This window comes from Rhinoraja longicauda, chromosome 17, assembly GCF_053455715.1.
Source record: "Rhinoraja longicauda isolate Sanriku21f chromosome 17, sRhiLon1.1, whole genome shotgun sequence".
In the NCBI taxonomy this organism is placed as follows: Eukaryota; Metazoa; Chordata; class Chondrichthyes; order Rajiformes; family Arhynchobatidae; genus Rhinoraja; species Rhinoraja longicauda.
Window position 1 is genome coordinate 22,553,610 of NC_135969.1, and position 25,498 is coordinate 22,579,107.

The window sequence follows — 25,498 nt, forward strand, 5'->3', positions numbered from 1 at the left end:
ACTCACTAACACCTTACTGTCTTTATGTTCACTGATTATCCAGCCTCACTGTATCGATTATCCCTTCTGGTCAGTGTCCTGATTTACATACATGGATATTGCACAGGTGACCATGTGGACTGCGGTATCTCAGCTGTTTGAAAATTTTATCTATGCTGCTCCACTTTTCTGTTCCTATTCTGCATAAATACTTCATCTGAAGTGCCCCCATTTCGAACACAATATTGAATTTGCATCCACAAACAATTTATAGACAGTTCCATGTAATTCTAACACTACATTAAAATGTTTTCCTCTTATGTCGTTCCTGTATCCTCGGGTAATCCAACCTGCTCACATCAAGGCACAGTAACCAATCTCAGTGACCATTCAGCCCACTGTGTTCCGCTGCCCCAAAGATTTAGCTATTCACATTTAATTGTGATATGTACAACCGAACAAATGACATTCTTACATGGCCTGTAAATGCAAAGTACACTTAATAAACAAAAAGTCAATAAATTCATAACCCCAATTCAAGCACCAAAACCACGAAGTCCTTAGCACAACCAAAGGCAATTCATAGTTGAGGTTAGTGTTGTGTAGTGTTCAAGAGCCTAATGGTTGTTGAGGAAAAAACAGAGACCAACATATTTCTCGATATTCATGAACCAGGTGGTCACAGTTTTCAGTTTCCTATGCTATTTCCCAATGGTAGGAGTGAAATGACAGCTTGGGCAAGGTGCTGTTGGGTCTTTTGATACTGGCTGCCTTCTTGAAGCAGCATCTCCTTTAGATCCCTTCGATGGGTGGGGGTGGTCAGTACTGTGTTGGATCGGGCAGTGTCTATCTATGTAATGTCCTTGTTTCTGGGGTGATTGAATTCCTTAACCAGGCACAATGCAACTAGTCAATATGCACTCTATCATACATCAATAGAAGTTCAAGAGAATATTCGTTGACCTACCGTCTCCACAAGGAAGTAGAGGCATTGATGGGCTTTCTTTATGATTGTATCAATGAGTTGAGCCCAAGAGCTTGAAGTTGGTGGCACTTTCCACTGCCATCCTGTTGATGAAGACATGTTCGTGGATCTTCGCCTTCCTTCTACTGAAGTTAACAATCAGCTTGGTCTTGATGACGTTGAGAACAAGATTGTTGTTATGGGATCATTCAATCAGATTTTTAATCTTCCTCCGATATTGATTCATCATTACCCATTATTTGTCCAACCGCCGTGATATATTTGGCAAATTTAAAGATAGTATTGCAATTGTCTCTACAGTTATGGGTATAGAGTGACTAGAAGTTTCTTCCATTTCCCAGTTGTAAACAAGTGCTTACTGTAAATTGTAATTGTAATCAGAAGGATTAAATGGAAGTTCAGGAAAGAACATTTCACTCAGAGTGGTGGGTCTGAAACTAACCAGCTGAGCACAGTAGAGGCAAGAAACTCATTACATTTGAAAGGTACCTTGATGAGGATAAAGAGTTGTAACTTAAAAGGTTTTAGGAAAACATTAAGCAAAATTTTTAAAAACAGTTCTGGAAGTATCGTCAGGGATGCCTGTCATCCAAGCCATTCCACTTTGTCTCACCTACCTTCTGGGAGAAGATATAGGCGCTTGAAAGCCCAGTGGTCCAGACTTAAGAATAGATTATTCTTCACTGCTATCAGACGTCCAAATCAATTGTCTCTTTTCACACCTCCTTCCCACATCCTCTTTAACTCTATTTGGTTATTGCACTTTGGTATATTTTTGCACTACTTCAGATTGCACTACAATCTTTGCACCTTTCTGGTGTTTTGTATTTATTGTTGTATCTATCATTAACTGTTTACTCTGAGCTTCATGTGAACAAAAATTTCATAACACCCCAGTGCAATACTTTTTTATGATGGAATGCACTGGTATAGCACATCATTATTTCACTTCCAGGTCACGTGACATGTATGTCTATCAATCGTGTGTACTGGCACCAATGTGTCTGCAGGTGTAGATGACAATAAACTATTCTGAATCTAGATTATTTAATTTTGTTTGTGCTAAAACCTAACCATTCCGAATGCCAAATTGAGCAGTCACATTTGTTTTTCCAGGTGTATCAGTTAGACTCGGGGCACTATGTGTGCAGGAACAAGTACTATGGCCGAAGTCTTTCCATTGAAGGGTTTGGGAACGCTCTGTATGAGTTCCTGCACAATGGCAGGTATCTGCGAAAAGACTTATTTGATGCAATACTGCAGAAACTTCGAAGCCTCAAGGGGGTTCTAGAGAAGCAGGCTTCTTATCGCTTCTACTCCAGCTCCTTGCTGATCATCTACGATGGAAAGGAAGAAAAGTTGGAATTGCGACCGAACTCTGCAGAGACATTGAGCCAAGGCAACCTGCAGGAAATCATCAGTTCCTTGCCATCTTCATCTTTCTCCATGAGCAACACTGCGAACCTGCCAAAAATTGACGTGAGGATGATTGACTTTGCCCACAGTACGTACAAAGGGTTCCGGGATGACCAAACTGTGCATGACGGGCCAGACAAAGGCTACATCTTTGGACTAGAGAACCTCATTAATATCCTAGAAAAGATTCAACTTCAGAATCAGTAGCATATTCAAAACTCTTCCTATTTCTTTCCCTATTACTCCAGGGAGGGGTGCGAACTTCTCCCTTTCAAGCACATGCTTATAACTGCTCACTTTGATGCTCATCATAGCAATGACATCACAGAAAAAAATTGCTGTCAATTTCTGGCAGATTATTAGACAAAAAAAGTTTGTTGTTTGAACTGTTTGTTATACCCCAGTGTATATATATAACTGTTATATAGTCACGTGGAGCAGCACTGCCTGTACTGACACTGGTGCAATGGAGCAATGCCATTCACTTACTGAGTCCTGCACTAGAGTGGAACTTGCCAGTGTGAGGGCAGCCACTTGGTACCAAAGCAGCACGCAGGCTAGGTTATTCCTCTACTGTTCCCAAAGACTGAGGCTGCATGAATAGATGTACATTTGTAAATGTTGGGACAAATTTCCTCATTTACGACCACCTGAATGTGAGTAAAGAACTCCATAATCTAACACTCAGGTTCTTTAGCTGACAGGTGTACAGGTTTGTTTTAACTTTCACTTTCACTTTTTCCCTTGATTATTATTCCCTTCTGTACTTTGCCAGGTTAATCTCTCATTGTGCCAACAATGTAATGCATAGAGCCTGTGGCTCATCTGATTTTTGGAAGGCTGTTGCATGTTCTACAGAAGGGAGATTAGACTAGCGTTCCAAGAGTTGGATCACGGACCAACATTGTTTTACTACAGAGAACTGTGTGCCACAATGTCAGAGCTTCTCAGTGGCAATAGATATGAGTATCTTGATGCGAGAGATTTTTGCGATCTAGCACAAACTTGTTAATATTGTTTAAGTAAGAAGGCGAAAAGAAAGCTAAGTGCTGTTGCAGGTTTCCCATGAACGTTACTGGAAGTGTCATAAGTAGAAATACTTCCCATTGTTCATTCCCCTATCATTTGGCTTTCACCTGTTATTTGTAGCTGCATATACGCATTTTACTGTTTCAGGAGAGACGTTTAGTGTTTTGTAGAAAAGCACATTGCCCTGTATTCCTCTTAATATAAAGCACTTATGTGGCCATCCTTTTGTTCAGGATATGTTTATTTTATACACCTTTACGTACAAAATATTTCCAGTATTTAAAGAGTTGCAACTAATTTTACTGTGTAATTTTTAAGATTGCTGTGTTATGTTGATCCTAAATCTTTATTTTTGTCTTTGTGTACATTTCAGTCCAGATCATGACATACTGAAGAGCCCTGCCTTACAGAATGCTGTCCACCCCCTTTCACTGGCATGTGTCAGAAAAGCTGAAAGCTGCAGTGGCTTGTTCCAGAATAAGGCACGGATTGGCTCAGCTGAATGCATAGCTCAGGTTTACTCCAGTGTTAAAGCTCCGATTGGCTAGCTGGCAGCTGAGAACACTGCCCCATGTGCTGAGTACATTGTGAAACCAATGAGCCTAATCAGGATGGAGTGCTGGCTGCTCAAAGACTAGGCTTAAATTTTAACCCATCTGTAACTGTGAGCCCAGGGCATGTTTGGAGCTGCTCACAATGTGTCTAGTTGTACCCAAGAAGATCAACATATGTTGGATTTTCAGGTGTAACACTTTCCCCAGCTTTGGATTTCTGCATGCCACCAAAGGGAAAGTTGAAAGGTGATTTCACAATACAAAAAATTGATTAGGTTTTATGGATTTCTAACGATGACATAAAAATATAATTTTGGGGTTATGTTCTGTGACGGACTGAAATGTCCCCTTTGTATGGAGCATAAGATAAATAGAGTAGATATGGAAAGTCTGCACCATTTGCCAGAGAGAATTTTGGGGAAGTTTCCAGGTATTATCGTTCTAAACAGTTTACAGGGGCATTTTTGCAGACTTGTTTGACGTGTGATGAGATGATTCCTCTTCAGTGAATTCATTCACTATTTGAGTTGGTCTCCTTTGTGATACTCATGGGTAGATTGGAACATGAGCCATAGACCAGTTATGTTGTAGTTAACAACGTGAAATTTTAACTTCTGTGCTTCACATCCTCCACAGATTTTGTCCTATACTCATGGTATGGCTGCCTGTAAACACTTATCAGAAGCAACTTTTTGTCCTTTGGATTTTCAACAGAGAATACAAACCTAGGTTCTTTCTGAGATGCCTCTGAAGGATCCTCTGCAACTCAACATGAATTGCAGTTCACTATTGACGGTTGACTCATTGACGTAATGACTGGGCCTGAACAGTCTTGTTTGTTTTTCACTGTGCTCGTCCCATATCAAAGTCCCTACTTCGTATAGGAATTAAGCACTGCATAGGTGCATTGGATACTCTACACACTCAGGAGCATAGCTGTCATTAATGTAATGTCCTGGGTCAGTTGGACAGAGCTGACGGCAAAGGCACTGCTTCCCAGTTTAGATGGAAAGTAATACCAGCTCAACTTGAATAGAACCCCTATTGCAATGTGGAGCAAAGAACAAAGAAGGTTTCATTCATTGCTCTTGAATGTGCTGCATTCAGGGATACGGCAACACTCAGCAATGTAAAGGGCGTTTCCCCTTCACCTCCCTCCTGAATCTTTCAGTTTAATGCCACATGCTAAACACTTAAGATTAGGGATGAGCAATGGTGAAGAACACTGAACAAAGACTATATGTGCTGGACCTAAGCTGGAATAGGTTCAAAGGGGAAATGAGAGAGTGCGGAAAGAGCAAAGATCCTTGTGAAAGGAAAGATGTGAAGGACTTTGGTGAGTTTATTGAGTTTAAAAAAATATTGCATTGCTTTTTAAAAATATATTTTGTTTTTTGGTATATCTGGATATGTCGGGACCAGTGTAGGTGCCAGATGTTTAGTGAAACTTCAGGCTTTTTTTTTGTTGTTGTTTCAGAATTGGTTGCTGATTACTCAGTGAATGCCTAAATAGAAGGAAGACTTTTAAATATTGTAGCCCTTTCATTGTAGCCATGCAGCGATTTGAGTGGACTACCTGTGGACAGGCAATCTCTTTCATTTGTAATGTTAATTCACCCCTCTGATCTCCCTGAAGCAAAATCAGGTTGTGCTTTCAAAATGGTGTTGCTATCCGCACCATTACATAGCACATAAGCAGTAATATATCTGATAAACTATACACAAATCTACATCTGGCAGATGGATTTGAACAGGCCTGGAATTTGATGGCTCCTCCAGACACTGGCAGTCAATGAAATATGTTACTTTACTTATTTACTTAAATAAATACTTAGAAGTAATTTTACTTCTAAGTCAGTAGATTAAAGCCTTTGAAAGGCAAATAAGTTGAGCATTTCTACCTTGTTATGGTTTCTGTTTCTGAAGTAGTGTGTATCGAAGGAAAAGGACACGTGTCGGAGTGTCATTTGGTTCGGCCTGTCAACAGGTGACTAAGGGACAGCCAGACCAGAAAGTGTGAGATGTGTACAAGAAGTGAACAAACAAAAAGCACAGCTATTTCAAAATAGAGCCTGTTAAAGGAGTGAAGGAATGGAATACCACAAGGCATGGTTTTGGAACATTGTCTCAGACCGCTGTGCTTTCTCATGCCTGGAATATTATCCTCTCTAAATATAGTTGCTCTAGTTGCCTAGGAAGATCTAGCTATTTCAAGATTTGTTGTAAATGCAGAGATAGGAGTGAGGCATCCTAGATTAAGAGATGCTTCATGTGTGTGAGGTCTTGGATCAGCCTGACTCTAAAGTAATGTACAGAGACACCATTTCATTGAGGCATGCAGTTATTTGGTTTTTGTGAAGTACAGGCTATTCCAGATATTCTGTCCAGCTCAGTTAGATTGTTCAGACTTGGTTTTGTTTCCAATTATTTCAAACAAAAAAGACAATTGTACAGAATTGAAGGGGTGACCACCACTGATGGAATTTCAGAATACATAGCCACTAATTGTTTCCAAACCAGGTAGGTTTCAAAGTAGACTCAAATATGATTCGAGCTGGTGTTTTCCCTAAACTGAGCTGACAAATGTGTTTTCCCCACTCAATATGATATTTGGTACAACAGGTAACTAATGGCATTCTCTTAATACTCGCTCCCATCCCTGAAGAATGACAGTCAAAACATTGTACCAGAAAAAGCAGAATAACGTGTGATGTGTTTACCTTTTCCTTTCCCCGTCTAAGACCACAACCTGACTAATTAAAAGAGATGCTAAAACTTTGATGCAACGCTCGCTTATGGAAAGTGAAGGGAATATGGGAAAGATTAGGCTAATAACGTTTCCTTGTTCCACTGAGGTTGCTAAAGAACAAGGCTACTGAAACTTGTACTAAGCTATTTGGCAATGTAGGGAAGTGTTAATGTTCTGTACGGCATTAAAACCAGAGGTAAATTTCCTCAACTGCCAACAAGGTATGGGAATTATTTTATTACACATTTAATTTATTGAACGTTTCACTGGTTTCATTTCATTGTATTTCTGTTGAGCGACTATATCTTTAATGCTAGTAACCTATCTTCAGGAATCTGTGGGCATGAGCATACTGTATCCCTGTGATCTGTGTTTGATATTGTTACCTCCAAGTTGTCACAGTTATGTATGAAATAAATACATTTAGGAGTCATATAATTATGCTTGATCTTTCATTGGTCATTTGATCTGGTAGAAAGATGATCCCATAGTTATAGAGGTAAACAGCATTGAATTGACCATTGCGCTCAACCCTCCTGATCCATATATACGTCCAAGTGTCTTTAAAAATTGTAATTGTATCCACTTCTATAGCTTCCTCTAGCAGCTCATTGCAAATACGGCATACCCTCTGAGTGAAAATGTTTATAGTCATACTGCTTGGAAACTGGCCCTTTGGCCCAACTCGTCCATGTTGCCCATAATGTCATAGAAACATCGAAAACATAGAAAAATAGGTGCAGGAGTAGGCCATTCGGCCCTTTGAGCCAGCACCACCATTCAATATGATCATGGCTGATCATCTAAAATCATATTCCACCTTAGCTAGTGCCATAGCCCACTGAAGATGGAGTAACTCAGTTGGTCAGGCAGCATTTCTGGAGAAAACGGATGGATGATTTTTCGGGTTTGAACCCTTCTTCAAACTGACTGCTGTATCCCCATAAACCACTTTTGGCCCATATTCCTCTAAGGTTTTCTCTCCATGTACATGCCCAGATATTTTAAATATTATTGTTTCTGTCTCCACTATTTGATCATGCAGCTCGTTCCATATACTTTCCACCACCTATGTGAAAAAGGTGCCCCTCAGGTTCCTTTTAAATCTTTCCCCATATCATCTTAAATCTATACCCTCTATTTCTTGATTCCACACCTCGGAAAAAGGTTGTACATTCATCCTTATCTATCCCCCTCATGATTTTATATACTTCCAAGATCAGTGTACAGCCTCCTGCACTCCAAGGAGTAAAGTCCTAGTCTGCTTAACCTCCCTCTAGATCAGGGCCTTGAGTTTTGGCAACATCTTTGTAAGTCTTCCTAACGCTCATTCCAGCCAAGTGGCAGCTTTCCTATACCAGGGTTATACAAAACAAAACACAATACTCCCAAGGGCAACCACCATCATCTCATACAACTAACATAATGTCCCAACTTCTAAACTTAATTTCCTGACCAATGAAGGCCAGTGTGCCAAAAGCCATCTTCACATTTACCTGTGATGCCACTTTCAGGGAATTGAACTTCTACTTGTACTTCCTGATCTCTCTGCTCAACAATGTTCCCCAGGACTGTGAAGGCCCTGTACTGGTTTGACTTCCCAAAAAGCAACACCTCACACTTTAACTCCATTTGCCATTCCTCGATCCACTTCCCCAGCTGATCAAATCGTGCTGTAATTCTTGATATCCATCTTCACTATCTACAATATACTTAGTTTGGTGTCATCTGTAAACTTACTAAGCATGTGTTGTACATTCCCATTCAAAATGTTGAAATAGATGACACACGACAATTGGGCAAACACCGATCACCAGCCTAAGGCATACCACTAGTCACCAGTCTGAAAAACAATCTTCCACCACTAACCTCTGTTTCCTACCACAAGGCCAATTCTGTATCCAATTGGTTAGCTCTCCCTGCATAAATTATAAAAGGACTGGACAAGCTAGATGCAGGAAAAATGTTCCCGATGTTGGGAGAGTCCAGAACCAGGGGCCACAGTCTTAGAATAAAGGGGAGGCCATTTAAAACTGAGGTGAGAAAAAACTTTTTCACCCAGAGAGTTGTGAATCTGTGGAATTCTCTGCCACAGAGGGCATTGGAGGCCAAATCACTGGATGGAGTTAAGAGAGTTAGATAGAGCTCTAGGGGCTAGTGGAATCAAGGGATATGGGGAGAAGGCAGGCACGGGTTATTGATTGGGGACGATCAGCCATGATCAAAATGAATGGTGGTGCTGGCTCGAAGGGCCGAATGGCCTCCTGCACCTATTTTCTATGTCTATGTCTACTTGCAATCTAATCTTCCTGAGCACCCGTCCCTTCAGACTCGAGTGTGCCGCTTCCCAGGGTCACTGTTGCGGAGGTTAGATCGGCCTTCCTGAGGGTGAACCCATGGAAAGCAATTGGCCCAGATGGAGTCCCTGGCTGTGTCCTTAGTAGCTGTGTGGACCAGCGAGCGAGAGTATTCATTCTTTAATCTCACTCCATTATGAGGTGCCCACCTGATTCAAGAAGACCACCATCATCCGGGTGCCGAAGAAAAGCAAGGTCTCATGCCTAAACAATTACCATCCAGTGGCCTTGATATTCACTATCATGAAATGCTTTGAGAGGCTAGTTATGGAATGCATTAAATCCAGTCTTATCAAGCAGCCTTGGCCCACTGCAGTTCGCCTACCACCACAACAGGTCCGTGGACGATGCCATCTCTCTGGCCCTATACGCATCCCTGGGACACCTGGATTAGAGAGACACTCCTATTCATAGACTATAACTCTGCCTTTAATACTATTATACTATCCACCAAGCTCATCACCAAACTCGCGGGACTTGGAGTCAGCACTCAACTCTGCAACTGGATTCTCGATTTCCTGACCAACAGACCCCAATCAGTGAGGATAGGGGACAAATCATCCTCTATGATAAGCCTCAACACTGGTGCTCCTCAAAGATGTGTTCTCAGCCACCTTTTAAACTCTGTACATCCATAACTGCAGCCATGTACAAATAATTCAATTTGCAAACCACCATTGTAGGCTGGATATCAAATAATGATGAGACGGAGTACAGAAAGGAGATTGAGAACCTCGTGACCTGGTGTTGAGACAACAACCTTTCAATGTCAGCAAGACAAAGGAGATAGTGATCGACTTCAGGAAGCAAAGCAGTACACATGCCTCAGCATTGATGGTTGAAAGCTTCAAATTCCTAGGAGTAAATTTCACCTGCAACTTCTGGGCCACCCACATTGAAGCAACGACCAAGAAAGCACACCAACGCCTCTACTAAGAAGGCTTAGGAAGTTCGGCATGTCCCTTACAACTCGTACCAACTTTTACAGGTACACCATAGAAAGGATTTTATCTGGATGCATCGCAGCTTGGTTTGGGAACAGCTCCATCCAAGACCGCAAGAAATTGCGGCGAATTGTGGACGCAGCCCAGACCATCACGCAAACTAACCTCCCTTCCATTGACTCCATTTATACCTCACCCTGCCACAGCAAGGCCAGCAGCATAATGAAGGAGTCACATCATGGGCATTCCCTTCTCCAATCGGGCAAAAGGTATAGAAGTGTGAAATTGCACACCTCCAGATTCAGGGACAGTTTCTTCCCAACTATTATCAGCAAATGAATCATCCTACCACAACTGGAGAGCAATCCTGAACTATTATCTACCTCATTGGTGACCCTCGGATTATCTTTGATCAGAATTTACTGGCTTTATCTTGCACTAAACGTTATTCCCATATTATGTATCTATAAACTGCAAATGGCTCAATTGTAATCATGTATTGTCTTTCCGCTGACTGGATAACACGCATCAAAAGCTTTTCACTGTGCCTTGCTCAGTACACGTGACAATAAACTAAATGTGCACTGGCAGCCATCAGTGGGTTGGTGCTGCTGCCTAGATGACAGTTCCATGGAGAACCCTGGCCAGCTCCAGAAGTGGGCCAATACACTCCTGGTCCATGTATTTGCAACATGGAAATATAACAAATATAAAATGATTTAAAAAAACAGCATAAGCAATAAGAGGACAGATAGTAACTCTGGCTTCTCACAGTTCTAAGATGAGAGGTTGTATACATTTTCTACATGGCCTCTCAACATCATCCAGCCATGAACAGTGTATGCATTCAAATGGAGTTGCCCATGGATGGACAAGGTATGTGACTTGTTTTCCCTTTATCTTGATTAATAATGTATTTTTCAATCCAAATGGGATTGATGCCTTCTAAATTTTATGACGTAATTTTTAATATTTAAGCTTATATTTTTTCAACTTTGGACCAGGTTGCCAGGGTTATCCAAGTTCCACACCTGCAGCTGAGTCATGATCCACAGGATTGTCAGGGCAGTAGCCTCAATTTAACATGGACCCATGTGATGTGAAAGGTTAATGCATGAGGGTGAACTTAATGGTCAAGCATGATCAGAGTAAATCATTTGTAACGAGCTTTCAATCCAGCACCTTCAGGATGTCCCACTTATTATAATAGATTTTTTTTAAATGGTCTATCGTTTTCAGTTAAGAATCACTCACTGAGATTGGAATTGAGGGAGAACGAACTGAGTCAAACCTGACCTTGAATTGAATCCTGGATCTATCAACAAACAATCTGCTGGAGGAACTCAATAGATTCACAAGTATCTGTGGGTGGAAAGGAATGGTGTTAGAATATATAGAACATAGAACAATACAGCACAGGAATAGGCCCTTCAGCCTACAATGTCAACACTGAACATTATATCAAGTTTTACAATTCTGTGCTCCCTATCCCTCCATTCCCTGCTTATTCATGTGCCTATCTAAAAGACTCTTAAATGCGACTACTGTATGCCTCCACCACCACGTCTCGCAGTGCATTCCAAGCTTCCACCACTTTCCCTGTGAGAAACTTGCCCAGTACATCTACCTACATTGCCACTTTCAGAGAATTACGGGCTTGGACCCGATGATCCTTCTCAACACTGTTAAGGATCTTGCCATTAAATTTAAATTTACCCCTTTCAATCTCTGAAAGTACAACACCTCACAATTGCTCGGATTAAATTCCATCTGCCATTTCTATGCCCATTTCTGTAGCTGATCTATATTCTGCTGCATACTTTGACAGCCTTTCTCTTGGTCCACAGTCCCAGAAATCTTGGTTTCACTAACCAGCCTGTCTACGTATACAACCAAGTTATTTATAGATATCACAAACAATGGAGGTCCCTGCACAGATCCCTACAGAATTCTACTGGTAACAGACCAGCAGCTGGAATATTATCCTTTTGTCGCAACACTCTATCTTCTATCAGTAAGCCAGTTCTGAATCCAAACTACCATGCCACTTTTAATTCTGTGCATCTTAATCTGGATTAGCTGACCATGGCGACTTTATCAGTTACTTTACTAAAATCCATGTTGACAACATACACCACCCTACCCTCATCAATCACCTTTGCCACCAAGAAAACTTGACCAGGTTTGTAAGACAACCTGCTGTGTACAAAGCCAAGATCGTTGTCCTGGCTTATCAAAGATGGACACAAACTGTTGCAGGTCAGGCAGCATCTCGGGAGAAAAAGTTTGGGTAATGTTTTGGGTTAGAACCCTTGTTCAGACAAAGTCGAAGGGAGTGAACTGGAGCTAGGAAAAGGCCCTCTTGAAGGAAGTGTGAGGAATCGAAGAAGTTGTTACGGGTGAGGACCAGCTCCACTAGGCAGAGGAGAATGTTCGTAGTGGGAACTTGGCTGGGTGTGCAGTTGAAGAAGAAACAAAAGAACTTTAAGGCCTTCCTGGTGGGGGATTGGGCCTTTTCCTATCTCCAGTTCCCTCCCCTCCACTTTCAGTGAAGAAGGGTACCGACCTGAAACGTCACCCATCTTTTTTCTCCAGAGATGCTGCCTGACCTGCTGAGTTATTCCAGCACTTTGTGTCTATCTTCGGTATAAACCAGCATCTGTAGTTCCTTTCTGTACATTTTGTTCTGAATTATCGCTGGATTCTCTAAAGTTTCCTTCTTAAACAAAGGAAAATATTAGATACTCTCCAGTCCTGCAGGATGTCACCTGTGGCTACAGAAGACGTAAAGATCTACATCAAGGCTCCCAAAATCTCCTCTTGCCTCTCCGTAACCTAAGATAGATCTGATCAGGCCCTGAATATTTATGTCGTTTTAACAGTCTGCAAGAACCCCAACACCTTTAACCTCAAACTGACTGTGCATATTCTTATTCTCCACACTGATTTTACTCTCCTCCATGGTGAAAACAGATGCAAAGTACTTGGTTAGTACCTCACTTATATCTGCTGACTCCAAGCACAAATTCCTTCCTTTATCCTTGAGCAATCCTACTTGGTTACCTTCTTTTTAATGTAGGTATAAAAAGTATTGGGATTTCCTTTAATCCGTTCTATGGCCTCTTTTGGCCCTTCTAATCGCCAGCCTGAGTTCTTTCCTCCATGCTTTAAATTCCCCAAAGGCCCTGTCTGATTTCATCCTCCCAAATCTTGCATATGCTTCCTTTCTCTTTGATACAATCTCTTTAAATAGACACAAAATGCTGGAGTAACTCAACAGGACAGGCAGCGTCTCTGGAGAGAACAAAATGGGTGACGTTTCGGGTCGAGAGCCTTCTGACTTACAATCCCTGGTCATCCAAGATTTCCTCATTTTGCCATCCTTATCGCTCCTCCTTACTGGAACATGACAGTCCAAAACTGTTCAATTGACCTTTGAACAATTACCACATATCAGATGTGGATTTACCCATTAACAAAGGCTCCCAGTGTACCATCCCAAGATCCTGCCTTAATTTGCCTTACTCCAATTCAGTATCTACTTTAAAGAGAATATGGAGAGAGAAAACGGGAAATTATAGACCAGTTAGTCTGACATCAGTGGTGGGGAAGATGCTGGAGTCAATTATAAAAGACGAAATTGCAAAGCATTTGGATAGTAGTAACAGGATTGTTCCGAGTCAGCATGGATTTACGAAGGGGAAATCATGCTTGACTAATCATCTGGAATTCTTTGAGGATGTAACCAGGAAAATTGACAGGGGAGAGCCGGTGGATGTGGTGTACCTTGACTTTCAGAAAGCCTTTGACAAGGTTCCACATAGGAGATTAGTGGGCAAAATTAGAGCACATGGTATTGGAGGTAGGGTACTGACATGGATAGAAAATTGGTTGACAGACAGAAAACAAAGAGTGGGGATAAATGGGTCCCTTTCAGAATAGCAGGCAGTAACTAGTGGGGTACTGCAAGGCTCGGTGCTGGGACCGCAGCTATTTACAATATACATTAATGACTTGGATGAAGGGATTAAAAGTACCATTAGCAAATTTGCAGATGATACAAAGCTGGGTGGTAGTGTGAACTGTGAGGAAGATGATATGAGGTTGCAGGGTGACTTGGACAGGTTGTGTGAGTGGGCAGATGCATGGCAGATGCAGTTTAATGTGGATAAGTGTGAGGTTATCCACTTTGGTGGTAAGAATAGGAAGGCAGAGTATTATCTGAATGGTGTCAAGTTAGGAACAGGGGACGTACAACGAGATCTGGGTGTCCTAGTGCATCAGTCACTGAAAGGAAGCATGCAGGTACAGCAGGCAGTGAAGAAAGCCAATGGAATGTTGGCCTTCATAACAAGAGGAGTTGAGTATAGGAGCAAACAGGTCCTTCTGCAGTTGTACAGAGCCCTAGTGAGACCGCATCTGGAGTACTGTGTGCAGTTTTGGTCTCCAAATTTGAGGAAGGATATTCTTGCTATTGAGGGCGTGCAGCGTAGGTTTACTAGGTTAATTCCCGGAATGGCGGGACTGTCATATGTTGAAAGACGAGCGACTAGGCTTGTATACACTGGAATTTAGAAGGATGAGAGGAGATCATATCGAAACGTATAAGATTATTAAGGGGTTGGACACGTTAGAGGCAGGAAACATGTTCCCAATGTTGGAGGAGTCCAGAACAAGGGGCCACAGTTTAAGAATAAGGGGTAGGCCATTTAGAACTGAGATGAGGAACAACTTTTTCAGTCAGAGAGTTGTGAATCTGTGGAATTCTCTGCCTCAGAAGGCAGTGGAGGCCAATTCTCTGAATGCATTCAAGAGAGAGCTGGATAGAGCTCTTAAGGATAGCGGAGTCAGGGGGTATGGGGAGAAAGCAGGAACGGGGTACTGATTGAGAATGATCAGCCATGATCACATTGAATGGCGGTGCTGGCTCAAAGGGCCGAATGGCCTCCTCCTGCACCTATTGTCTATTGTCTATCTTCTCACAAGGTTCAGCCATCTGTATTCAAAACAATCTTAAAACTTAAGAAATTGTGATCGCTTTCCCCAAAATGCTCTTCCACAGTAACACCAGTCATCTGGCCAGCCTCATTTCCCAATACAACTTCAGTATGTCTTCTTCCCAGGTTGGACTAGCCATATACTGTTTCAAGACTTCCTCTTGGATACAACTAACAAATTATGCCCTGGCTACATTTTTGGCACTGAGCAAGTCGCAGTCGGTAATGGGGAAGTTAAAGTCACCCACTAAAACAACCCCGTTGCTTTGACATCTTTAGGTAACCGGTCTAAATATTTGTTCCTCCAGCCACTCCCAACCCCCCCCCCGCTTGTTGTTATTGAGGTCTATAGTGCAATCCCGTTAGTGCTTGTACCTTTCTTATTCCAATGGTCACTCTCCAGAGTTCCTCTGTGAAGATAGGTGAACCTTCCAGAAGGACAACTATATCTGCAGCACTCCACCAATCAGGCCTTTATGGTAGTGGCCAGACGGAAAACACTCCTCAGTAAAAGGTACATGACAGCCTGTTTGGAATTTGCCAAAAGGCACCTAAAGGACTCTCAGACCATGAGAAACAAGATTCTCTGGTCTGATGAAACCAAGATTGAACTCTTTGGCCTGAATGCCAAGTGTCATGTCTCATCACCTGGCCAATACCATACCTACAGTGAAGCATGGTGGTGGAAGCATCATGTTGTGGGGATGCTTTTCAGCGGCAGGAACTGGGAGACTAGTCACGACCGAGGGAAAGATGAACAGAGCAACGTACAGAGAGATCCTTGATGAAAACCTGCTCCAGGCTGGGGTGGAGGTTCAACTTCCAACAGGACAACGCAGGAGTGGCCGTGACAAGTCCGTGAATGTCCTTGAGTGGCCCAACCAGAACCCGGACTTGAACTCAATCGAACATCTGTGGAGGGACCTAAAAATAGCTGTGCATCGACGCTCCCCATCCAACCTGACAGAGCTTGAGAGGATCTGCAGAGAAGAATGGGAGAAATTACCCAAATACAGGTGTGCCAAGCTTGTAACATCATACCCAAGAAGACTTGAGGCTGTAATCGCTGCCAAATGTGCCTCAACAAAGTACTGAGTAAAGGGTCTGAATACTTATGTAAATGTGATATTTCAGTTATTTCTTCTTAATTACTTTGCAAAAATTTCGAAACACCTGTTTTCGCTTTTTTATTATGGGGTAATGTGTGGAGATTGATGATAAAAAAAAAAGAATTTAATCCATTTTAAAATATGGCTGTAACGTAACAAAATGTGGAAAAAGTGAAGGGGTCTGAATACTTTCTGAATGCACTGTATATATCCCACCTTCCTCATTGTGCATAACTCCATCAATTTTGGTGTTGTCTGCAAACTGACTAAGCAACTGGACAAAAGGAATAGGTGACGTTTCGGGTCTGAGAGGGTCTGAAGAAGGGTATCGACCCAAAACGTCATTCCTTTTCTCCAGAGATGCTGTATGACTGGCTGAGTTATTCCAGCTTTTTGTGTCTGTCTTTGGTTTAAAACATCATCTGCATTTTCTTCCTAGACATTTATGTTCAAGTTATTTAAAAATATTACAAACAAGAGGTCCCAGCAAAGATCTCTGTGGAAATCCACTGGTGATAGACCTCCAGCTAGAATAACACCTCTGTCTTCTGTGAGTAAGCCAATTCAGAATCCAAATGACAAAATCATCATGGATACCATGCATCTTAATCTTCTGGATCAGCCTACCATGAGGAACTTTATCAATAGCCTTACTAAAATCCACGTGGACAACATTCACTGACCAATCCTCATTGATCACCTTTGTCACCGCCTCAAAAAAACCCTCAATCAAGTTCATAACACATGAACTACCACAAAGTCGTTCTGACTGACTCCAATTAGCCCTTCTCTCCCAAATGTGAGTAAATCCTGTTCTGAAGAATCCACTCCAAATGCTTCCCAACCAGATAAGAAGCACACCAGCCTATAATTTCCTGGATTACTGCTACTTTTCCTCTTAAGCAAAGCAACAACATTGGTTACTCTCTAGTCCTCCGCGGCCTTGCGTTTGGTTAAAGACATAAAAATCTTTGTGATGTCTCCTGCAATGGTGAAGGAGAATGAGAGCTTAAGCCAACAACTCTCAATATCAGCAAGATGTTGAAACTAGCTGATTACTTCAGTGAGCATGGTGGAGCACATACCCTAATCCTCATCAATGGTGCTGAGGTGGAAATGGTTGAGAGCTTGAAGTTTCTATTATTTCGAATATTTAAGTTATAAAAATTACCAACAATCTGTCCTGCGTCAATCACATTTAAGGTACAAAAAAGCACCAATGCTTCTATTTTCACGGGAGACTAAGGAAGTTCAGTATGCCTCCAATGACCCTTAACAACTTCTAAAGATACCCCATAGAGAGCATACAATTGGATTGCATCACGATTTGGTTTAGGAACAGCTTCGCCCAAGACTTCAAGAAATTGCAGAGTTGTGAATGTCGCCTAATCTATCACATACCATACTCCCCACCATTTACTTCATCTGCGTCTCAGGAAAGCATCCTACATAATCAAAGATAGACACAAAGTGCTGGAGTAACTCACCGGGTCAGGCAGCATCTCTGGAGCAAAGGGGTTGGCTATTTTCCAGGTCAGCACCCTTCATCAGACTGGAAGTAAGAAGGGTCCCGACCCAGAACATTTCCCATCCCCTCCTTTCAATCTGAAGGGTCCCGACCCGAAACATAGCCTATAATTTTTCTCCAGAGGGAAGGTCAGCAGGTCAGGCAGCATCCCTGGAGAAATGGATAGATGGCATTTTGTGTCGAGACCTGGCGTGAGGAACCATCTCAACAGCTGTACCACTGTGCCGGACTATGTCCCAGAGGTAAGGGAGCATCTCGCCTCAAGACACTTGCTGAATATGCTTGTGGGTGTCGGTGGGCGGCGGCAGTGTCTTTATCATTGAGAACTTCCGTAGTCATCTTGTGGTGCAGAGGCCACACTGGGGGACAGTTGAGAGCTAAGCAAGAACACTTCAATGTCAGCCGCCAGATGGGAGATGGTGACTTGTTGGCATCCTCTGAATCTGACCTCCTGGGGACCTGCCAGTTCTTCTGGCCCTCGTAGTTAAACAGACGTTTTCCCAGTCCTCTTGCCCTGCACCAGGGTTTTGATGAGCAGCATGCAAAAGAGTATCAGAGGGTACTGTCTGAGGAGGCATTAAATCACTTGTTGGGCATGAGAAAATCTCTGGATCAAATACTGTCAGGCAAGGGGGTCCTCCGTCTCGAGTTTAGAGGTTAAGAGGGGTACAGTTACTGCTGGATGTAATGGGAGTGAGCTTGACTACTCCTGGGTTATATGGGAGCGTGATTACTCCTGGTGGCGCGGGCAGGGACGTGGTTTTCAGGAGGCGGGGCATCCATCTTCAATCGCCTGCGGTGAGCGCCAGGTCGGCCAGTAGGTGGGGAAGCGCGCTTCTCCCGATCGCGTTTTGAGCTGCCAACCGCGGCGGCCACCGTAGAGCATCATGGCGGCGCTGTGAGGCGGGCGGGGGGTGAGCGCGAGCGACGTTACCCGGGAGACGAACGTGGGCCGCGGCTGCTCTCTCTCTTTCTCTCTCCCTCTCGGCACCGTGGCAGGTGAGGGGCTGCCTTGCGACAGAGGCCGAGTCCCGGGTTGCGCGGCCCGAGGCCTTCTCCTGACCCCTCAACCCCTCCCCCAACACCCCCATCTCCCCTCTCCTCTCCCCCCAACCCTCCTATCCTCATCTTATTTTCCACTCTCCTCCCTCTCCCACCCCTCCTCCTGCCCCATTCCTCTCCCCTTCCTGGGGGAATCAGTGTCACTGAGTTTTGCATAGCCACGATCATTTTAACATAGTGGTTTAACTGTGGTTGTTCCTCATGCTCAATTTGTTCATGTATCAGTTTATGTTGCAGACACACCTGTGTGGAAGATGACATCTAAAGGAACCAGTGCGACTTACTCCAGGAAGAGTTATCGGCTGACCTCTGACAACGAGAAGCCAAAGATCACAGGTATGTTTGAATCAACCTGTGTGGTTGCTTGAGACAGTTTATAAGGAAAATATTTTCCATGGTGAACTGGAGCATTGCAAGAAGGATTGAGAATGATGCTGTCTGGTGCACAGATGGCATATTGTGTGCTGCAGGAGCCTGATGGTATGGCAAAGGATTTTAACCACATTGCTATTTTTTTTAGTTTGAGAGATTTGGAGAATGTACAAACTCCGTACATACAGCACCTGTAGTGAGGATCGAACCCAGGTTCTGGCGCTGTAAGGCAGCAACTTTACCACTGTACCGTCCGTGGCAAAATTCAATACCATTCGGATGAATGGGAGCTTCATTTGAATCTCAAATACCCGATGCTGCTTTGAACATGCTTTATTTTGGTTTCACACATGGTTTCAAAAAAGTTGACAGGTACACTACCAGGATGTCCTGCTAAGTTGCAGGTGGGGGATTCAAAATCCCCTCTGCATTGTCCAATGAAATCATACTATGTTATCCAAGAATTATCTCTCAATCCCTAAAATCACGACAAATTATCTAGGAGACATCATGTTACAGTGTTAAGACATTTAATGTGCCAAATTATCTGCAAATTATCACAAACATTGATTGTACAGATTCCCAAAATATGAATGTAAGAAAAGTAAAAGAACCATAAACTGCTTAGCTGGATCGACAAAGTAGATAGGTGAACAAAAATACTCCATTACGTATGCTGAGGCAGTCCTGCACTCAAATGAGCGTTGGGAGTGGGCTGAAATGTTTCTAAGAAATAATTTGTTGGTCTTTGTTTGGATGTGTTGGTCATGACTAGGCCAGTCTACTGAGCTTGTTTACCAAACAATGCTTTATGGCTTGACAAAATCCTGGAGTAACTCAGCGGGTCATGCAGCATCTAGGGAGAGAAGGAATGGGTGACGTTTCGGGTCGAGACCCTTCTTCAGATCCGTGCCATAATGCTTTATGGCTGTAATGTTGGATGAAAGTATTACAACATGTGTTGCTGAGCCGAGAATGCATTTTAATTTGTACAAGGTGATTATTTACTTTAACCTCTGCTGGGGGAAATAGGAGATAGGAGATGATGGCATATTGACATTGACTTCCCTTGGTCTGGAGAGGGATCTTGGTTCAGTTCATTCTGCAGCGAATTAAGTTAAAAAGAGTACATCACAGTTTATCTTTGGTCTCGAGAATTAAATAGCCTATTAAATTTAAGGCTTTGGGTACTTAAGGCTTTGGGTACGTGAGTACTCAATACCTATCAGCCTATCCGCTTCTGATTGGGTTTTGGAGAATTGCAAACAAGAGGATGAAATTAGGAGGCTCTTTTGGAAGGAAACAAGGGGAGTACTATTTGCACAATGAGTGCATACGAGCACCATTGCAGAAATTAATGTTGTTAGAAAGAAAAATATTAGGTAGCGTAATAATTCATGAATTTTATTTTGCAGGTTTTGTGAATGACAGACTCCTCGGCAACTACCTCCACCATGTATTCCCTTTCTCTGAGAATGCTCAGTTGGCTGCTACATCCAGGTACACCATGTTTGATAAAGTGCTTCTGTAGATAGTTTCAACAACATTGGCTCCTGAGGGGTGTAGATGTACAGTGTCCAGCCTTTGTGGCTGCACACTCCAGGTTCTGACAACTGAAGGTGGTGTAAAATTTTCCTTTTGGCTCTCTATTATGCTCTGTTGAATGGTTATTTTGATGGCCTATTCGATGATGTACTCTATAACATTACTGGAGTACATTATTTTGGTGATCAAGCGAGTGATCAGTGTTTGTCCTAACGAAGACACAGTGCTGGAGTCGATCAGTGGATCAGGCAGCATCTGAGGCGAACGTGGATACGTGACATTCCAGGTCATGTCAGGTCAGACTGGGTCCTGGCCCAAAACGTCGCCAATCCATGTTCTTCTGAGATGCTGCCTGACCCGTTGAGCTACTCCAGCCTCTGTGTCTTCCTTTGTACACCAGCATCTGTAGTTCCTTGTTTCTACAGTTTTTGTCCTAGTTTGTATTTGGATAAGTGAATGCTCTTTTTATTATGTACCAATATATTTGGGCACAATGTAAGATACAAGTTATACTTGTACACTTTTTTTGAAATTGATTTTTAAGGACACTCTCAATTCAATTATTAGTAAACTAATTCAAGCTCCCCTGCCCAGAACTGTCTTAGTGGCTGCACAAGTTTTCCAGTATTTCTGTTTTACAACTGACTAATATGAGGACAGAATTAACACCTCTGTATTCAGAATCAAATGGTAAAATGTAAAAGCCCTAATGGCTTTTTGTGACCTTGCTGGAGAGCGCCCGTGTGTGCACAGCAGATTATAACAGGATCATGATTGGGGGTATTGAAATTTGCAAGTTGACTAGACTTGTCCATTACACATGGGCGTCAACTGGTAGGCTTTGGTGTATTTGAATCAACTTTCGGGGGAACTGTAAAATTATGGTTCAACATATGAAATAATGTTTTTTAAATAGTATGAGTTTTTATTTCTGAGAATGGTACAATCTAGTATATCTACACACCAGATATTAAGCAAATATTTTCTGATTTAAATCTGTCCATCAGTAGTCAAATTTTAGTCTCTATGATGGGAGAGAACAAGATGTTACAAGGAACCTGATGTATCCTGTGATTGCCTTTCAGAAAGCTTGCTAGTGGAAGCTGCTTGACTATTCCACTTAGCTGTGAGACTTTGTATGAGTTTGCATTCACTAATAATAGCTTGATAGTGCAACCAGATGACACAGCTCAGATTACATGGCCCGAATGATGCAGATGTTTTCCAGTAAGATTCCAGCCCCATTCATTAGCTTGGTTTATCTGTGTAGTCCAATTTAAATTGACATTAGAGGTTGAAGTACAAATGTAGATGGTAACTTAAAAACAGGGAGATCAACTGACCAGAAAATAACAATCATTTTTTCATTACTATTTATGGTAACAGAGATTACTAAGGTTAGATATGCAATATTCCTCCTTAATTATAGGTTCATAAGACAACGGAGCAGCATTTGGCCCATTGTGTCTGCTTTGTCATTCAATTGTGGCTGTTCTCTTTCCCTCTCAACCCCATTCTCATGCCTTCTCCCTATGACATTTGACACTCTTACTAATCAAGAACCTCTCAATTTCCACTTTAAAAATACCCAATTACTTGGCCTCCACAACAGTCTGTGGCAATGAATTCCACAGATTCACCACCCTCTGGCTAAATAAATTCCTCCTCGTCTCCTTTCTAAAGGTGCATCCTTTAGTTCGGAGGCTGTACCCTCTGGTCTTAGACCATCCTACTAGTGGAAACATCCTCTTGACATACACTATCTACGTCTTTCTTTATTTGGAAAGTTTCAATGAGATCCCCCCCTAATCCTGCTAAACCCCACCGAGTACAGGTCCAAAGTCATTAAATGTTCATCATATGATAACTCAATAATCCCTGGGATCATTCTCGTAAACCTCCTCTGGACCCTCTCAAATGCCAGCATAGCCCTCTTTAGAAATAGGGCTAAAAACTGCTCTCAATACTCCAAATGCGGTCCAAACATTACCCTATAAATTGTGAACATTACATCCCTGCTTTTACATTTTAGTCCTCTCAAAATGAATGCTAACATTGCATTTGCCTTATATTCGTTATAGCATTATATCTCAGTTATATTCTAGTCCTCTCAAAATAAATGGCAGCATTGCATTTGCCTTCCTCACTACAGATTCAACTTTCAAATTAATCTTTGGAAATCCTGCACCAGCATTCCTAAGTCCCTTTGCACCTTCAATTTTTGAATTCTCTCCCTGTTTAGAAAATAGCCTGCACCTTTGTACCTATTGCATGACTGCTCATTTTGCTACACTGTATTCCTTCTGCAACTTCTTTGCCCAGTCTCTCAACCTGTCCAAGTCCTTCTGCAGGCTCCCTGCTTCCTCTACACTATCATTGTATCATCTACAAACGGCCATAAAACCATTAATTCCCTCATCCAAATCATTGATGTACAATGAGTCGCGGCTTCAGCACCAATCTATGCAGAATACCACTAGTCACCAGCAGCCAACCAGAAAAAGCCCCCTTTATTCCCACTCATTGCCTTCTGCCATTCAGCCAATCTTCTACCCATGCTCGTTTCACGGATACCATTGGATCACGGATATCTTGTTTACAGCCTCTTTCATAAGGTGTGGCACCTTATCAAAGGCCTTCTGAAAATCCAAGTAAACCACATCCACTGTCTCTCCTTTGTTTACCCTGCTATTTACTTCCTCAGAATTCCAACAAATTCTTTAAGCAAGATCTCCCCTTCACAAAACCATGCCTGATGATGGTTGACTGAATGGCAGAAGGCAAAGTGTGGGAATAAAGAGGGGTTTTTCTGGTTGTCTGCGGTGTTCAGCAGAGGTCGGTGCTGAGGCCGCTACTCATCAAATGTATATCAATGATTTGGATGGGGGAATTAATGGGTTTGTGGCCAGGTTTGCGGATGATATGAAGATAGGTGGAGGGGCAGGTAGTGTAGTGAAAGCAAGGACTCTTCAGAAGGACTTTGACAGGTTGGAAGAGTGGGCAAAGAAGTGGCAGATGGAATACAGTGTAGCAAATGGAATACAGTGTAGCAAAATGTGCAGTCATGCACTTTGGTAGGATTAAAGGCGCAAGCTATTTTCTAAATGAGGAGAAGATTCAAAAATCGGATATGCAAGGGACATGAGAGTGCTGGTGCAGGATTCCCAAAAGGTTAATTTGCAAGTTAAACCAGTAGTGAGGAAGACAAGTGCAATGTTAGCATTTATTTTGAGAGGACTAAAATACAACAACAGGGATATAATGCTGAAGCTTTATAAGGCACTGGACAGACCGCATTTGGAGTATCGTGAGCAGTTTTGGGCCACATATCTGCGGAAGGATGTGCTAGGGTTGGAGAGGGTCCAGAGGAGGTTTACAAGAATAATGATCATAGGGTTAATGTATGATGAGCGTTGATGGTATTGGGCTTGTACTCGCTGGAGTTCAGAAGGATGAGGGTGGATCTCATTGAATCAGCGAATAATGAAAGGCCTGGATAGAGTGGATGTGGAGAGGATGTTTTCACTAGTGGGAAACCAGACGGCATAGTCGCAGAATAAAAGAACATACCTTTAGAAAGGAGATGAGAGGAATTTCTATAGTCAGTGGGTGGTGAATCTGTGGAATTCAGTGCCACAGACAGCAGTGGGCTCCAAGTCATTGGGTATATTTGAGGTGGAGATTGATATTCTTGATTAGTAAAGGTGTCAAAGGTTATGGGGAGAAAGCAGGAGAATGGGGTTGAGAGGGAAAGATAGATCAGCCATGATTGAATGGCAGAGTAGACTCGATGGACTGAATTGCCTACTTCTGCCCCTATAACCTATGAATATAAACAATGTAGTGGAGTAAGCGTAGGGAAGGGGTATCAGAGTAGGTTTGGAACCAGGATTGTTCCTTGTAGCCAACAAAAAGGCAGGCATAACGAGGACCCATGCCCTTCTCTCTCTCCCTATCAGTAGCTTTCACCACCAACCAACTACTTTCTTCCAACCACACACCTCCCCCTTCCCCCATCGTGCTCTATCTGTCCATTATTTCCATCCTCACCTATTTCCATCTAATGCTAGCTTCAGCCCTCCCTTCAGCCTCTGTTTATTTGCTGTCTTTCCTGTGCACCCTTAGTCCTGGGGGGGACAGCCCAAATGTTGACCATCTCTCTGATGCTGCCTATTCTGCTGAGTTCCTTGAGCAGTTTATTTGGTGGATGATTGGTGGGTTGAATATTGGAGTATTATTGGGATTATTGGGAGCACAGATTCTGCCATGACGGTGTTGGGGTCAGGACTGTGTGAGGGAAGGCATAGGAGTATGCGGTGGAGGAAATTGAGTCCATGAAAGCAAACGAGGATGAAGAACTCAATTTAAATCAGAGATGAAGAAAAATGTCAGTATTGATACTGGTTTATTATTGGCAAGTTGGAGCTGTCATAGCAGACTAATGACTTGTATCTCTTCCTGCAATTGTGTTGTCTATTTTGTCTAACTGCCCAGATACCTTTTTGTCACACATTTCTTATGCTTCCTTAGTTGCTTTGGCCTACCTCATAGTGCTGCTGTGCATTGTTGCCATTATGCCTTTGCAGCTTTGAACTTAATTTCACCGTGCATTTTTGTGTTATTTGTTGCACTTGTTATCTCCGATTAATTAAATTAACAATTGCATTTTTTTTATTGAATGATCACCTTTTAGGTAAATTTGTGTATCTGCTGTGTGTAAATTTCAATTCTCCTGCAGCATAGCTCTGTCTCAAAAATTCTGAAAGTTTTTGTTTTTCCTTCTTTGCCATTCTCTTCATGTGGTGAATCCAGACTGCCTTACTATAAAACCATGCTAAAGTTCTTAAACTTCTGTTTGCCCCTGAACACTGA

General features: G+C 42.5%; 2 protein-coding genes across 2 annotated transcripts in view; both read left to right on the forward strand.

Moving 5' to 3' along the window:
* The window catches only part of ip6k1 (inositol hexakisphosphate kinase 1), a 54,005-nt gene extending 46,867 nt beyond the window's left edge, over positions 1-7,138 (forward strand). The window contains exon 6 of the mRNA XM_078414342.1: positions 2,081-7,138. Within this exon, the coding sequence (XP_078270468.1) occupies positions 2,081-2,587 (507 nt within the window). The 3' untranslated portion in view covers positions 2,588-7,138. The remainder of the gene's footprint in view (positions 1-2,080) is intronic.
* Positions 7,139-18,478: 11,340 nt separating this feature from the next.
* Positions 18,479-25,498, forward strand: part of rnf123 (ring finger protein 123) — a 180,052-nt gene continuing 173,032 nt past the window's right edge. The window contains exons 1-3 of the mRNA XM_078414350.1: positions 18,479-18,646; positions 18,935-19,045; positions 20,497-20,581. Of these exons, the coding sequence (XP_078270476.1) occupies positions 18,964-19,045; positions 20,497-20,581 (167 nt within the window). The 5' untranslated portion in view covers positions 18,479-18,646; positions 18,935-18,963. The remainder of the gene's footprint in view (positions 18,647-18,934; positions 19,046-20,496; positions 20,582-25,498) is intronic.